We start from the raw sequence: 17,521 nt of genomic DNA, 5'->3' as shown, positions 1-17,521 counted from the left end.
GTTAACGTAAATGTGCTAAGAGCATTGGAGGATACAAATGGTGAAATCGACTTTTGGAGCCAGTGAGACTGGAAAAATTTAAAGGACCCGAAATGGAAAATTTAATGCCCCAAAACATGAGTTTCAGTTCCTTTTTTTTTCACAACTTGGACAGCTATCAAGGAAAAACCTTCATTGAAATGAAACAAGGTCAAATGTTACAGAGTTTTTCATTTTTGAATTTCCGGAATATCAATTGAAGTATAAAAACTTATTCTTAGAAATTTTCTGACAGGAAAAATTTCTCCTAAACGTGTGGCAAAATTACATTTTTAATTACCTACTTTTGTAGTAATTTTTGGAATTGAAATTCTGAAAATTTGGTGATTTCTGAATTTTTACCTTGAAACGAAATACCTACTTAAATCTCTGTTTCCCCTTCAAATTTCAAAAAAATGAAATTCTCACAAATTTTGAAACTTTTTGCGTTTTTGACACAAATTTCTATTGTATCCAAATTGGAAATTTTTCGCATTTTAAAATTGCAAAAAATTCATTTTTGTCAAAAATGTCAGTTTTTTATAGTTTATTTCTGATTAACTAAGCATTTCAAAATTTTCAAACAAAATTTTTCGAAAAAGTCTCGTTTTTTTCCATTTCATAAACAAATTGAGGAAAACGTCATTTTTTGCCAATAATTATCAAAATATCCTGCTTTCAGCTACCACTTTGTCAAAGTCTTGCTTTTTGCTAAAAATTAACAAAAAATTTCACGTTTTACCAAAATTGGTGAAAATTTTACATTTTTTCCAAAATTTCTAAAAAGTTACACTTTATTTCAAAATTTGTTCAAATTGAACAAATTCATCAAAAACTGCGTCATCTTTTTTGATCAAAAATCAACATTAAAAAAACAACATTTTAGCAAAGAGTTCGCCATGTTTTATAAATTAAATTTTCGAAATCAAAAACTGGCAATTTTTAGATTCAAAATTTACAGTTTAAATTTTTACCAAAAGTGAAATTGGCAGCTTTTTGATTGAAATTTCGCCAATTTAGATTGAAAGGTCGGCTTATTAAACACAAAATTGGCCACTTGATCAAACATGGTCCAAATTGGACGTTTTAAACCAGAATGGTTCAAATTGAAAATTAACCATTTTGTATTAAAAATTGTCAAAATATGCCATTTTTATCTATCAAAAATTGCTAAAACCAAACACTTTTCTCTAGAACTAGCCAAAATTGACCATTTTCATAAAAAATTGTAAAAATTGACCTTTTTTATAAAAAATTGTAAAAATAGATCATTTTTATCAAAAATTATCAAAATTGACCATTTTTATCAAAAATTATCAAAAATTAGTCAAAATATGCCATTTTTATCAAAAATTGCTAAAACCAACTGCTTTTCTCTAAAACTAGCCAAAATTGACCATTTTCATAAAAAATTGTGAGAATTGACCTTTTTTATGAAAAATTGTAAAAATTTATCATTTTCATCAAAATTAAGTCAGAATAGACCATTTTTATCCAGAATCATCAAAATTGACCACTTTTATCAAAAATAGTCAAAATTGACCATTCTTATTAAAAGTTCTTAAAATTGACCATTTTTTTTAAAAAATTGTTAAAATCGACCATTTTTTCAAAAATTGTCAAAATTGGCCATTTTTTTCAAAAATTGTCAAAATTGACCATTTTTTTCAAAAATTGTCAAAATTGACCATTTTTATCAAAAATAAGTCAAAACAGACCATTTTTATCAAAAATTGTTAAATTCAACCACTTTTATCCAGTACAAGCCAAAATTGGCCATTTTAATCAAAAATAAGAAAAAGTCAGAATTGACAGTGTTCATCAAAAATAAGTCAAAATAGGCGATTTTAATCAAAATTTGTCAAAATTACCATTTCTATCAAAAACAAGTCAAAATAGGCTATTTTTTATCAAAAAATGCTAAAATCAACCTAAAGATTGTGAAAATTTACCTTTTTTATGAAAAATTGTGAAAACAGGCCATTTTTATCAAAAATTATCTAAATTGACTATTTTTATCAAAAATTAGTCAAAATATACCATTTTTATCAAAAATTGCTAAAACCAACCACTTCTCTCTAAAACTAGCCAAAATTGACCATTTTCATAAAAAATTGTGAAAATTAACCTTTTGTATGAAAAATTGTGAAAACAGATCATTTTATCAAAAATTATCTAAATTGACCATTTTTATCAAAAATTGTCAAAATTTACCATTTTTATGAAAAATGCTAAAACCAACCACTTTCATCTAGAACACGCCAAAATTGACCGTTTTCATAAAAAATTTTGAAAATAGATCATTTTTATCAAAAATTATCCAAAATGATAACTTTTATCTAAAATTGTCAAAATTTACCGTTTGTATCAAAAATGAATCAAAATAGGCCATTTTTATCAAAAATTGTCAAAATCAACCACTTTTTTCCAGAAACAAGCCAAAACTTGGCCATTTTATCAAAAATTGTCAACGTTAATCATTTTTATTAAAAATTGGTCATTCCAGTCAAAGATTAATTTTTTGATTGATCAAGAATTCATTCTTCGAAATCATAAGTTAACCATTTCAAATAAAATTTTGCCATTTTAATGAAAAATTGGCCATTTTAATAAAATAGGTAATCAAAACTTTTATCCAGAAACAAGCCAAAATTGGCCATTTTATCAAAAAATGTTAAAATTGATCATTTTTATTAAAAATTGGCCATTTTAATAAAATAATCAAACATTGACCAATTGACCATCTTTGTCAAACATGGAACTTTTTCAAACAAAATTTGACTAATTTACTGAAAAGTTGACCAATTTGAACGAAAAATTGATCTTTCAAGTTGAAAGTTGATGTTTTCAAATTAAAATTTGACATTTTAAACTAACACATTCGTAAAATTCACTTTGTAAGTACAAGTTGAAAAGCAACAATTAATGGTCCATTTCGATCAATAGTTCATCAATTCGATAAAAAATTGTCGTTTTTACTATCAAATTTTTCTCTCCTCTGTGATCTTTGGTCATAATTTTTCACCATATTTTTTTTTGCTTCGCAGCTCAAAAAATCGATCTTTATAAAATGTGCCTACATTTTTTTGTTTTTTTTTTTTTGTTGCAGATTATGCAGATTCATCGAGACATCAACTATCTTCACATCGGATGCGACGAAGTATTCCATTTGGGTGAATGTTCGAGGTGTCGCAAAAAAGCTCGAGACGACCTGTTTCTGGCGCACGTGTCTCAAGTAGCGCGCTACATCAGAAAAAGACATCCGTACGTTACGCCGATCATCTGGGACGATATGCTCAGGCATTTACCATCGACAACTCTAGAGTTTTACAATATCGGTAAACTAGTCGAACCTATGGTGAGTGCGAACCCCCTTAATCGGGTTCAAAAAGCGAATCGACAATACCTTGACGAGACTCATTCGTGGTGATTTTGTCGCAGGTCTGGGTGTACGCCGAAGACGTGTACAGATTTGTACCGCAGACAGTGTGGGAGAAATACCAAGCTGTGTTCCCATTCGCTTGGACGGCGAGCGCTTTCAAAGGAGCTTTCGGCGAAACGTTCTACATTCCGAATATTAAACGCCATCTGGATAACAACTTGAACTGGCTCAGTTTGATGAGCGTCGAAGAACCACGTTTCCAAAAAGGATTTCGCGGTATCGCTATCACCGGTTGGCAAAGGTATGATTAATTGACATTATTGATAAAAATGTCTTTTTGACGCGAGCTTACGTCTGTCTCTGTATCCAATGAGGTGGCTCTTAATTCGCGCTCCCACATACACCCTGAAGTTGGATTTTATTAGAGAATAATTTTCAATTTGTCCAAAAGTTTCAGACAACCAGTTTTACCAAAATTTGTCAAAATTAACCCATTTTTTATCAATAAGGACCATTTATAAAAATTTTCAAAAATGACGGTGTTGTCAAAAATTCTCATAATTGGTCAATTTTCTCAAAAATGAGTCAAAATTGACCATTTTCATCAATCAATATATTCTTTAGATCAAAAAATTGGATTTTTTTTAGAATTAGAATCGAAAATTAACATTTATTTTTAAATTGAAAAATCGATGTAACGAGAGTCTCACCTCTGCCCCTCTGTTCCCCTTGTCTTGGTTTCTTTTTTTATGTAGTCCTCTCCCATTGTAAAAATTCTTTGAACATTTTTTTTTTCAAGTTCAAATTATTTTTCTCTTTTGAATCTTCTTGAGTTTTACTTGAAATTTTTCAATGATTCTTTTCGAATTATTTTTCGAATTTATAACGTTTAATTCTCACTAGTTCTCTTTTCTCAATTCTCTGTGATTTTTCCTGAACTGAATTTTCGAAAGTTTTTCATTTTCATAATTTCCATGATTTTATGTTGAATTTTATTGATCCGTTCTTTTGCCTAAATTATTGTTTTTAATTTCGGCGAAACCTTCTTTCATTAATTTTTGTGATTTTTATAAAATTCTCTTCTAATTTTGCGCCAAATTTTAGCAATTTTTTCTGCCCACATTTTTGTGGAATTTTCCTTTTTACATTTTTCTTGAGTTTTTGAGAGTTTGTTTTGGACTTGAAGACTTGATGGTTTTATTTCAAATTTTTTGGGGATTTTTTGATTTTTTTTTCACGTTTTATTCTCTCAAATTTTCATGAATTTCATTTCCCAATTTTTCGACGAATTTTCATTTTTTTTTATTCCTAAATATTTGCTAAGTTTCTGCAATTTTCTCTCGAATTTTCGTGAGTTTTTTTTTCTTTCAATTTTTACGATGTTTTTTCTTAAATGTTTGGGCTTTTTATTTTAATTTTTTCGGAAGAGTTTTTCTACTGTTAATCGAATTTTCATTGGGGAATGTCGTGATTTTTTTCAACTTAAATTTTAGCAGAATTTCTATAATTCTTGGAGATGTTTTTTCATATCTTTCTTGAGTTTTATTTTTTGATAAAATGACCAATTTGGGCTTGTTTCTGGATAAAAGTTTTGATTAGGTACCTATTTTATTAGAATGGCCAATTTTTCATTGAAATGGTAAAATTTTATTTGAAATGGTTAACTTTTGATTTCGAAGAAAGAATTATTCTTGATCAATCAAAAAATTAATGTTTGACTGGAATGGCCAATTTTTAATAAAAATGATCAACGTTGACAATTTTTGATAAAATGGCCAAGTTTTGGCTTGTTTCTGGATAAAATTGGTTGATTTTAATAATTTTTGATAAAAATGTCCTATTTTGATTCATTTTTGATAAAAATGGTAAATATTGACATTTTTTGATAAAAATGATAAATGTTGACAATTTTTGTTATAAGTGTTTTTTTATTTTGATAAAAATGCACAATTTTGACATTTTTTGATAAAAATGGTCAATTTTGGCTTGTTTTGGATGAAATCGGTTTAATTTAACAATTTTTGAAAAAAATGGTCAATTTTGATAATTTTTGATAAAAATAATCTATTTTTACAATTTTTCATAAAAAATAGTCAATTTTTACAATTTTTTATGAAAATGGTCAATTTTGGCTAGTTTTTGAGAAAAGTGGTTGGTTTTAGCAATTTTTAATAAAAATGGCATATTTTGACTTATTTTTGATAAAAATAGTCAATTTAGATTATTTTTGATAAAATGGACAAGCTTTGGCTTGTTTCAAGATAAAAGTGGTTGATTTTAACAATTTTTGATAAAAATGGCCTATTTTGATTCATTTTTGATAAAAATGGTAAATTTTGACAATTTTTAATAAATATGATTAGTTTGGATAATTTTTGATAAAAATTATAAATTTTAACAATTATTGTTATAAGTGTTATTTTTTGATAAAAATGCACAATTTTGACATTTTTTGATGGAAAATGCACAATTTTGACGCTTTTTTTTTTGGTAAAAATGCACAATTTTGACACCTTTTTTTGTTTTTTTTTTTTGATAAAAATGCACAATTTTGACTTTTTTTTGATAAAAATTAAAAATGCACAATTTTGACTTTTTTTTTTTGATAAAAATGCACAATTCTGACATTTTTTGATAAAAATACACAATTTTGATTTTTTAAAAATAAAAATGCACAATTTTGACATTTTTTGATAAAAAATGCACAATTTTGATATTTTTTGATAAAAATGTTCAATTTTGGCTTGTTTTGGATAAAAACGGTTTAATTTAACAATTTTTGTTGAATGGTTTTTATTCGAATTTTGATGATTTTTTTCTGTGTTTTTACTGCTTTCGAGATTTTTGTTACGTTTTGTTGTTTTTTGTTAATCCAAAATATAACGTAATGTTCTGTTGGGATCAAGTTTTTTAGTCCTCTTTTTTTACGTTAAAAATTGTTTTGGTCACTTTTTAGTTACATTTCCCAGCTTTTTTGATTATTAAAGTTACTTTTTTGAGAAAAATTTTAGTACATTCTTTGCCTTCGGTAAAAGACTGAAATTTTAAATTTTTGACTGCGAACAATATTTTGGTACATTCTACATTTTTTTTTAGAAAAAAATCCATAAATGGGATATTTTTAAATTTTTGAAAATTTAATTCAAACCTCGGCGAGGCTCTCAATTATTCTTTTGAGCAGTTAACCTGTGGATAATGTTCCCCATGCTTAAACAAAAAAAAAAAAAAAAATGAGCGAAATCGATGACTGAATGATCGAGTGGATCTTTTGTCAGCAGAATTTAAAGATTCGTGTGAAAAAATTTGTGTTGTGAGAAAAATAACTCGTCAATTGATTCGAACGCTAAAATTACGTAATTGCTTGTGTCTATGCCTAATCTCGAATTACTCTAATCGATCTACGAGTAATTATAGTGACGAAGTGCCTGGCGTTGATTCGAACTGTTTATTGTTTTACAGATACGACCACTTTGCTACGCTGTGCGAAATGTTACCGGCGTCGATTCCATCTTTGGCGGTAAATTTAGTAGCGACGAGTCACGGTTACGCGAATAATTCGCTGAAAGAGATACTCTTCAAAGGATTAAAATGCGGAATAACGAGCGGCATGTCGAGTGAGAGTGGAGGCCGCAGCAGCTACCTCAAGGATGGCGATTCGCCGTCCGGCTCGTTCTTAAATTTAGATAACGATCCGTTCCTTTGGGACCAATTTTCCAGATGTATGTTCTCCGGTAGTCAATTTTACCGGCTGCTGTATCGTTGGCACGTGCTAGAAAAAGAAATCAACGAATTTTTGACTACGACCAAATCGAAAAAAGGTAATTCGCATTTCGTTTTACGAATCGTCCACATCGTCGTTATATTTTTATACCACTACTTATATTCGCTTTTTTTGGTCACGTTTACCGCAGGTTGGCTCACCGATTACAACGTGAATCGCAACTTCACCAGCGTGCTACGTATCGACGAACTGATGATGGACGAAAGTCGCATTTACCATAACCTCATCTCGTTGGTGCAGTCGGTGAACGACGCTCTACGCGACGTTTACGATAAATACACCATCGCCGAATGGATCGAACAAAAAATGTACCCCTCGGTCGTGCAAATGGAGCGACTGCAAAAGGTAACCCAACGATTGAAAACCATCAAAATTTGGCCTCGAAGACCCCTGCCACCGCTCAAAGATCTGCAAAGGATCGGCGTCACCGCTCTCGGCAATTCCAGCTCTTCGAATTCGTCGTAAAGGGCAAGGGCACGAGGCACCACTTTAATAATCTTACGATACGCCACCGCGCCCCGCGCCTCCTCTATTCTCGTGTTACGTTTGCTCTCGTTTTAATTCCCTCCCCTCCTCCCCACCCCACCCCACCCCACCCCCACCCCCATAAACTGGGCGATCTCTGTATTTTTAATTTTAGATGTGTTTTCCTTTCTCTATTATTCGTTTCCTTCTCTCCTATATGCGTGGGCTCTTTGCCCTATCCTCCCGCCCCCCCATTTTAGTAAGTTATTTGTTTATTTATTCATTTATTTATTTATTTTTCATCGTGTACCTCTATGAGTTTGTTTATTATTCGTAATACCTTTTTACGGTGATGTGTAGCGTGTACCTGAGTGATTGCCCGTTTGTTTGTGTTTTGTGTTAGTCGCCGAACGTTTCATATGTATGTCCTGTCCTTTATAAGTCTGTACGAATGATAACTTCAGAGTGATCGAAAATGGCGAAAATATTGCTTAATGGACGATTTCTCAATCACGAAATGTCCACCTGAACGTTATATTTTTGATGACTTTTTGATTTTTCCAAGACCTTTCTATTTTCCACTATACTCCCCAGATCGTTCCCGATAGATGTACGAATTTTTTTACAAATCGATTTCCCAGGATTTTGATTTAAAAAAATTTATATTACTCAAGTAACAGATCGAATAAATATTACTACTACTACTACTACTATATTGAAAATCTGAGAAGCTCGGCGTTAATTTCCTAATTGGAAAATCAAGGTGTCTAATAGTCCTTCAAAGTCCTGCCTTTTTTGCCAGAACTTTTTCTTGATTATGCAGAAAATCGTGTTTTTGACATTGTTCTTAAGATCCTGTTTTTTGAAAAAAAAAAAAAAAAAATGTTCAAGAGTCTCATTTTTGTAAAAAATTGACAAAAAATCTCACTTTTTGGCAGAATACCCAATTGTCAAATTGTTCTGATCTGATCCTCTTCAAAATTGTGAAAGTTGCATTTTTGTTTCCCAAAAACTGCTTTCAAGTTTCTGCTCTTTGCCAAAAAAAATCCTATTTTTTGATCAAATTGTATTGAAAAGTCCTGTATTTTGCCACAACTGTCAAAAAATTGATGTTCTTGCAAAAATCGCCAAAAGAGGTTTCTTTTTTGGTCAAAATGCCAGGAAGTCCTATTTTAACCAATAAGTTCAAAAAGTTCTAATTTTTATCAAAACTGTGCAAAAGTCCTATTTATTGCCAAAATTTTCAAAGAAGTGTACTTCAAAAATTTTTTTAACAGGTTCTGCATTTGTCACAATTGTAAAAAAAAGTAGTTTTTTGCTGAAATAGGAAGTCCTAATAATTGTTTGCAAAAATTTTGAACAATTTTTTTTCATTGCCAAAATATCCAAAAAGTATTGTTTTTTACCTCAGATGCCAGAAAGTCATTTTCTGCCAAGTTGTCAAAAAGTTTTAAATTTCGCCAAAATTTTGAGGATAAGTACATATTCTAGTTTGTTGTTTTTTTTTTTCAAAACTTCCAAAAGTGCTGTTTTTTGCCAGTTTTTCCAAAATGGTCATTTTAAAAAAAAATCAAAATCCCAGAAAGTCTCATTTTTGCTGAAATTTTTGAGGCAAAATTTTTCGCAAAAACTCATCCAACAGGTATTTTATTCTTGTGTCAGCTGTCCAAAAAGTCCAGTTTGTTGCTAATTCTCCATAATTTTTTTTTTTTTGAATTTATTTTTTGTTGAAGTGTCAGAAAGCTCCATTTTTGCCTAATTTGTCAGTTGTACTAATTTTTGCTGAAATTCTTGAGACCTGTTACTTACTTTTTTTCCATCTCTTCCCCATATTGAAACATTTGGAAAAATATTCAGCCAGAAGTCCTGTTTTAGCATGTTGTCTTATTTGTTAGACACCTTGAAAATACAAATACCATTTTTTTATGGCAGCATTGAAATTGACCGCCCTAGTATTTAATGTGTATAAATTTTTGATGCTTAAGTAGGAGAGAGGCTTCTGATAGTGCACAAATAGATGAAGCAAAAACAGCGAACTGTTCTCGCTTTTCTACGAGTATGCTATTTTTCAATTATTCGTACGAAGATCTTATCAGTTTCATGACTGTAGATAAGATATTATAGTCATGTTGTATGTAGAAGCGAGATGTACCAATATGTACATATTTGCAAACTACAAATCATGAATAAAGTACCTAGCAAAAATTGCAACTTGAATATTTCACTATTGTCGCAATTTGATTACTTTACCTTCTTTTTGAAATATTAATAATGGATCATTGTGTTGATTACTTAATTTTTGTTTCTATGCAAAGTTTTGCGATGACTTGATGATTGAACCATTCATTGGTTTGTGTGATTCTTGATAGGAGCCTCTTTCTTATGGTATTAGATTATAATTTCTTAGTACAAGATGGTTGATTTGATGATTCATTTTTTTGTTTTCCTTTCAGTTACCTTTATATTTTTTAATTTTTATTTATACTTACTCACATTTATCAAGTTATTTATGTTTTGGACAAATTGAGTCGTTCTCGTCCTACCGATGTTGAAGTATTAATTTATCTACTTATTTTTTTTTTTTAAATCCCAGTGGTATTATCTACGTGATTTATGTGTGTAAGTAGTGTTTGTTGGTTACATGTATTATTTTCCTTGCATTGTGTAATGTCTCTTTATACACATTACACATGTTTTTTTTTCTTTTCTAAATGAGACTTTGGTAAGAGCCACCATAACAGTACAGTATTACTTTAGAGATTATAATTGTTAGAGATGAGTTATTTTGTATACAAAAGATTATAAAATTTGATACAATTGCAGAAATTTTGCATATATGCGAAATAGTTACCTACGTGTGTACAAATAGGTGAGAGTGAAGGGTTCAAAATACTTTGATTTTTGGCTGTATTATGTAATACATGTGTACAGAATTATTATAATTGTGTAAAATATTGTAATTTGGGTCAAGTGCATAATGCTTTTTTCATGCAATTCCAATCATTGGCTAGTATTATCCGGTTTATGTACTTACTGTATTCTCTGTTTCAAATTTTGCCACAGTGCAGTGAGTAGGTAACGTTTCATTTGAACATTTTGATGATTGTTTGAACAAAATAATGTTATGCTATATATGAGCAAAGTTTTGGTTCACCTACATATTTACTTATCTTTTTGTTGATCGGCTCTATATTTAAAAGTCTTATTACAAGATGGTAGTGTGCTTATGCATATGTTATTGCGTGCATTTTTTTTTACCGTGTAGTTCACGTGTTTAAGATGTTTAATTATAGTATATTTTTTGATTGTTTTTGTACATTTTGTTTATATTCTGCCATTAAAGTATTTTTTCTTTCATATTGTTTCATCAATTTTGGCGTTTCTGCTCTGGTGGTGTATTTTAGTTTTTACATTGGATACATATTGTTTTATTATCCGATTAATGCTGAATTTTTGAGCAAATCGATGAAACACTTGAGGAATTTTAACACTTCATAGATTACTGCTGATTTTAATCATTTTCAATAATTTAAGTATTAAACCTGAATGTTCTCTTAATTTATCAAACCGGTTTTTATATGTACATATTGGACCAGGGGTGTTGAATAACCTTTATTATTTTAATTAAGATTATGCTTTACTCCAATTTTTTTGTTGAATTTTTTTGGGTTATTTTTATCAGTTTTGGTTTTGAAATTAAAAACTTCAGGTTTTTGGTAACTGTTTTGGTTTTACTCACAAAAATTTGGGTTTCGTTTTTTGGTTACAGTTTTTAACGGTTTCACATGGTGAAAATTTAACAAACACAAAGTAGATTCATCATTATGAATCATAAATGACTCATGAGTGGTTGATCTTATAGTTAAATCTTGGTAGTAAAATATCAGAAATTATTTTACAATGATCAAAAAATTGTTGATTTTCCTCAATTTTGAGTCTTGAAAGTTTAAAAAATCCCAAAAAAATGAATGGTAAAACAATTTAATTGAAAAATTGAAAAACCGTAACCAAAATAAATTATATTGGTTTTCGGTTTGGGTTCCACTCTCACTGCGTCCAATATGCTCTGTTACAGTTTCTAAAAAAAATCCATGAATTTTGGTTTTTGGTTTTGGTACGGTTTGATAATGGCTAAAATTACAGTTTCAGTTAGGGTTTTTGCCTTTCGGTTATTTTTAGTTTGCCATCAAGTCAAATCAAGCTTGTAGGACCACTCAGGTTTTGCGATTGCTCCAAAATTAAGGTCCTAGTTTGGAGCTTTCAAACGGTCCAGTCCAGTCATTCGGATCTGTACTTTTTGTCTTTGTAGGTCGGTCTAGTCCGGTCCTGACCACAAATTTCCATTGTGGTCATGGGTCAGCCAAGGTCCAAAAAATGGTCTTCATTTTTCAGAAAGAAAAAAGCTTCCTAACACATTAGATGAATTGAAAAATGGCCAATGGGATTCTTACTTTCAAAACATTGAAACTTCTAAAGAAATTAAATCACAATGGAAATTTATTCGAAATAGGCATCTAAAATGGCATTATAAATTCGAAAAATTGGGCATAGGTAAGGCATAACTGAGGTCCAAACCTTGGTCATTGGTCCAATTTTTTAGAAAGGTCTTTGGTCTCAGTCTGTCCCTGTTATTTTTTCTGAAAAGGGTCATCGGTTTGGTTAATATTTACATAAATTTGTGTTAGAGGTCTGAGGTCCAGTCCAGTCCACTCGGTCTAGTGTGCATTTTTGGATCTGGTCGTGGTCATTGGTCCAGTTTTTTGGTCTGGTCCGACAAGCCTGAGTCAAATACTATCAACTAACAATACTGGTAACTCCATTTAAAATACAATAAGCGTTTTTGTCGCAACAATAGAGCTCTCTGAACAGCCTGGGTTGAAACTAACTTTTATCAAAAATGCTCTGATTGATTGGTTTATAACTGGTTTGAATCTCGCGTGTCCGCAAAATTTGAATCAGCAAATCAGATGCTTGTGGTAAATTTAGTTTCACCCCAGGCCACTAGGAACATAAAACTGATAAAACACCATTTTTTGATGGGGATAGAGTTGCCAATATTGTTAGTTGATAGTATTTATTTGTTACTGTTAACGCCCCTCCAGCTGTGTGTCATTGTACCCTGCTACACCCCCAGTCTGTCCTCTACCAGCAGCCAGCTGTGTATTTCAAATTCAAGTGGGAGTGGTTTGGTAGGGTTGGGGTGTTTCTCACCAATTTATTTAGTTACCTCCATCAGGATTGAAATTTTTCAATTCATTTCATGCATGCCCTCTGTGGAGAGTACTTTGTGCTTGTTAGCTTAGTCTTATGTGATGCTTATGTAACCTCTGTCAAGAGTACCTATGTAATGTATTCACCTACATTATGCATTTCTGCTTATTGTGAATCAATGGTAGCCTATTGAACAGGTAATATTTATTTGGTATCATTGTTTTCATCATTTTAGTTTTAATTGAAAGTGCAGTTCGAAAGCCAATATGTTGTGGTAAGCCCATAGCCAGCATAAGGGCAGCCAGAGCTCCGCCAGGGCTGACAAAATGCTTTGCCCTGGCTGGACGAATTTGCAAATTTCTCCTCTTTCAAACAAATAACAAATTTTGAAATCTTTTTCCATTTTTTGCAATTTTGCATTCAAAATAATTGCATATTGAATACTTTATTGCAAAAAATCAACGAAAATATAAACTCCCAACAGATGAAGAAATTTCGCACCTCGGGAGTAATAAGGTCACATCTAAAAAAAAATTGATTTTGATGTTTTTGCATTTTTGGGGTTTGTATGACCCTCCTCAACCAAAAATTACACTTTGAGTTGGGTACATTATCTAGATCTTGTTAGAAACGCAAATGGCCTAACTCAAAATCTCAACAACATTGCAAGTTGTTTGGAGTTATAAGGGCACATCTCAAAAAACTCCACCTTTTTTGACCAAATTCCGTACATACAAAGTGTTAACAAATAGTTTTGATTGTTTTGAATGTTTGTCAGTTAGAAATAGTCACAAGGAGTGCATTTTTTATTGGTTTGTACCAAATGGAAAATTTTTTTTTAATTGATCACTTTTCAGAAAAATGAATTTGCACATATAATGAAATTTTAGTTTTTTGAGAAAAACTCAAAAACTAAGCACTCTAGAAAAAAACTAAGGACATTACGTCGATTGGAAATTTAATTCTCTACAACTTTGTTATCATGAAATTTTTTTGGACGTTTCCTTTCGCCTCCACATCAACTTTAATGAAAGGTTATAACTCAAAATGTTTTCTAAACATTGAAATATTTCCTCTTTAAGATTTTATTTTTCAAAGTGTTCTTATGCTAAATGAAGGTAGGATACCAGATCTTTAAAATGAGGTGCTATTCATTCCTCACAATTAATTATAAGTTGATAAAAATAATGAATCAAGTTTAAAAAAAAAAGAAAACCACTCTCCTGTAAAACTTCACTTTTTTGAGATGTGACCTTATTACTCCCAAGGTGCGATTTGATGTGTGAAAAATTATTTTAAAGAAAATAATATTCCGAGAGACAAATTATCTTAAAGAACTGTACCTACTTGATAAAAAAGGTTTTTAAACAACATATAAAGTTTTTGCTGTTGCTGCAACATTTGCTTGCAGTTCTGCCACATGTGAGGCGACATTTGGTTGCTTTAATAGAATCGATTGCTCATGTAGGCAAAGTATGATAATCGGTCAATTAAGTAATTCAACACTCCTTCCATTCAAAAAAAAAAAAACATGAAACAAAGAATATGGGCAAAAAAAATAGAAGACTGCTGAGTATTATTTCATAAATTGTTAAATTTCTTTTTCATTGGTACATAGTAACTATGTGACCCGCTCTAATATAAACCGACCATTTTGATAAAATTTCAAAAAATGCTTTTTTTTCAAAAATCTGATCTTTTAAGGGTAAGGGTATTCTCTACCTTTGCGAAAACGTTTGAAATATGAAGCCGATTTGTTCATTATTTTCATCGTTCGTTCATAAGATTGTGTGTAATCGAGTGAACGAATTTAGTCATACTTATGTCCCGCGACCCGCTCTCATCAGAACTTAGGGCAGAGATTTCTCCGTGAATTTTCAAAATTCTTTCAATTTTTTTCACCAATGCTAATATTTTATCATTGAAAGCGAGGGTATGTAGCCATATTTTCTAATTTAGCTTTTCCAACAGATATCTGAGCATCAATAGTACCTCCATTCAATTCCCAATGACGGCCACAAAATGACATAAATCAAAAATATCTCGACATACCCTCGCTTTTGAATGTTTTCTGAGTAAAATAAACCAAACCCTATGAAAATCCATCCAATAGTTTTCGCACAATCCCCGACCAAAGTTTGTAGTTTTCATCAAAAATTGCTACTGATAACAGGGCGGTGGAGAATAGCCTTAAGCCTAGTTCACAAACAAAAACGTAAAACGTAAGGCATAAGAAAACGTTCTCTGATTGGCTAGTTCTTATGTTTTGACATAAGATTCCCATTCTTATGGGAAATTTTTACGTTAAACATAAGAACTAGCCAATCAGAGAACATTTCCTTACGTGTTATTTCTTATGTTTTTGTTTGTGAACTAGGCTTTAACCCTTGAAATTCATTTTAAACTTCATTATTTCGGTAACTTTTTTTCAGTGATGGCAAAACTTTTACATTTCAGTTCAAGTTTTCAGTTTTCAGTTTCAGTTTTTGACTTTTTCTCATTTCAGTTCATGTTTTCAGTTTTCCATTTCAGTTTCAGTTTTCATCATTTCTTGAGGTTCAAAAAGAAATGAAAAAAGATGAATTTTTCTTTTCTTTCATGAATTTTCATACACTAATTTGCTACTTGGCAACAAAAACTTCAAATTTCAAATTAAAACTCAAAAATTATAAAGAAATATAGGCATGTTAGGTAATAGTCTTTTTCTTCGAAATGGTCGGTTTTGTCGGAGCGGGTCACATAAATTATGTTTACAATGACTGCTTGAATTATTAACCAAATAAAAAATTTGCGACCCCCCCCTTCCCAAAACTCATAAACTTTGGTAAATTTTCATGCCCTGACTGATTACAATTCCATCCGCCCTGACTGAAAAAAATCGTGGCTACAGGCACGTGTGGGCGTGTCCCTTGAAATGGACCTCTACAGGAGACTGCATGACTGCATTTTCATCATTTGGAGACGGTTTGAATTCTGAACCAATTGTTCTATTTGAAAATCAATAAGTATGTTGTGGCAAAGACAGTAGTACCAAGGCAATAAGGAGTGCCAAAAGTCAATAAGTTATGGCAAAGTCAATATGTGGTGGTTTGGATCATGGACTGCACGACATATCGTAATTCGGAGGCAGTTTGAATTCTAAACAATTATTTTAAAATTTAGTAGGTAATTTATGGAATTGATACAGAATTCTGAAAATTGATTTAAAATTTTGTGAATTTAATAACAAATGGGAATTAGTTCTAAAAAATTAACTGTATAAAATTTGACATTTTTACACTTTACAGCCAATATGAATTCAAAAAACTCATTAAAATTTTTGCAATTTGTAGACAATGTGAACTTGAAAATTTATTTGAAAGTTTGCAATACCTAAAAAGACAATGGGAGTTTCGAAAAATGATTTAAAATTTGTCATTTGCGATGTGAATTTTGAAAAATTGATTGAAAATTTCACATAATTAAGTGGCAATAAGGAGTTTCAGAAATTGATTTAAAATTTTGTAATACAAAGACTACGGAAATTTGGAAAAATGATCTGAAATTTTGTCAATTAGAAACAATGCGAATTCCGAAAATTGATTATAAACTTTGGAATTTGTGGACAATGTGACCTTGAAAATTGATTTGAAATTTTGTTAGGTACGTGAAAACAATGGAAATTCTGAAGAATGATTTAAAATTTTATTATATAGAGACAATGTGGATTCCAAAAATTGATTGAAAGTTTTGTAATTTGTAGACAAAGTAGAACTCTGGAAAAAAATATTGTGTACTAGCCACTGGGCGTACTATGGAATGAAATAATGAATCATGCCAGCCGGCTTGTTTCATTTGCATTTTCCGAATAACAGGTTGTGGAGATCGAGAGAAGAGGCCAACGACACATATACGTATGTTTTCCGGTCATCTTACACAATGGTAGCGCATTCCTCTTTAAATTATTTCAGTGTACCTAGCTAGCCCTACTTGAGTAGTGAATCTTATACCCACGTACCTACGTGTTAACTTGACGAGTAAAGTGGTGTGAACGTTTAAAAATCGCGAAATTTCTAATTACATTGGTACCTACGTAGCACAGTGCAAAAAATCGTGTATTTTACGTGTGCCAGCTAAATGTGAAAATGGAGAAATTATCGAGAATGCTGACAATTTGTCTAATTTTCTTCGCCGCAACAGCAATGTCTTGTGTTAGTAACAAGCCAAAAACAGACACTGATCCAACGTGGACCCTAAATATGCACTTCACTACGTGGACACGCAATGGTACGTTTACAGTGACTAATTTCTACGAAGGCTTCGCAGACCCTCAGTTTAAGAACAATAGAACCATTTTGGATAGTGAAAATAATGTAACAGTCGTATTCGAAACGAAGATTAATTCGTTTATAGAGGGAAAGATGGACGTTCAGCTTACATTGGAAAATGGGCCTTACACTGTGACTACGGATGCTGCCGAAATTCAATTTTATCGTGTGCGTTATAATAAGGAAGATGGTGTCCTGCCAGTAGTGTCTTCCCGTTATGCAGGTGATCCTTTCGTAAGGCAGGTACGAGGCATTTGTTATATCCAACGTTGTGGACAAGTTCCTTTTTGGCCGCAATACCAGCAAGAATATAATTTATTCATACAATGTGATAGAGTTAAACCGTACCCATCGGTA

At 31.2% G+C, this 17,521-nt stretch overlaps 1 protein-coding gene across 1 annotated transcript in view; it reads left to right on the top strand.

Moving 5' to 3' along the window:
* The window catches only part of LOC135840290 (hexosaminidase D-like), a 62,866-nt gene extending 51,863 nt beyond the window's left edge, over positions 1-11,003 (top strand). The window contains exons 5-8 of the mRNA XM_065356739.1: positions 3,128-3,376; positions 3,460-3,701; positions 6,860-7,218; positions 7,312-11,003. Of these exons, the coding sequence (XP_065212811.1) occupies positions 3,128-3,376; positions 3,460-3,701; positions 6,860-7,218; positions 7,312-7,646 (1,185 nt within the window). The 3' untranslated portion in view covers positions 7,647-11,003. The remainder of the gene's footprint in view (positions 1-3,127; positions 3,377-3,459; positions 3,702-6,859; positions 7,219-7,311) is intronic.
* The last annotated feature ends 6,518 nt before the right edge of the window (positions 11,004-17,521 follow it).

This window comes from Planococcus citri, chromosome 1 (genome assembly GCF_950023065.1).
Source record: "Planococcus citri chromosome 1, ihPlaCitr1.1, whole genome shotgun sequence".
Lineage (NCBI taxonomy): Eukaryota > Metazoa > Arthropoda > Insecta > Hemiptera > Pseudococcidae > Planococcus > Planococcus citri.
Note: the sequence above shows the minus strand (reverse complement) of the source record. Positions and strands in the feature narration are given on the sequence as shown.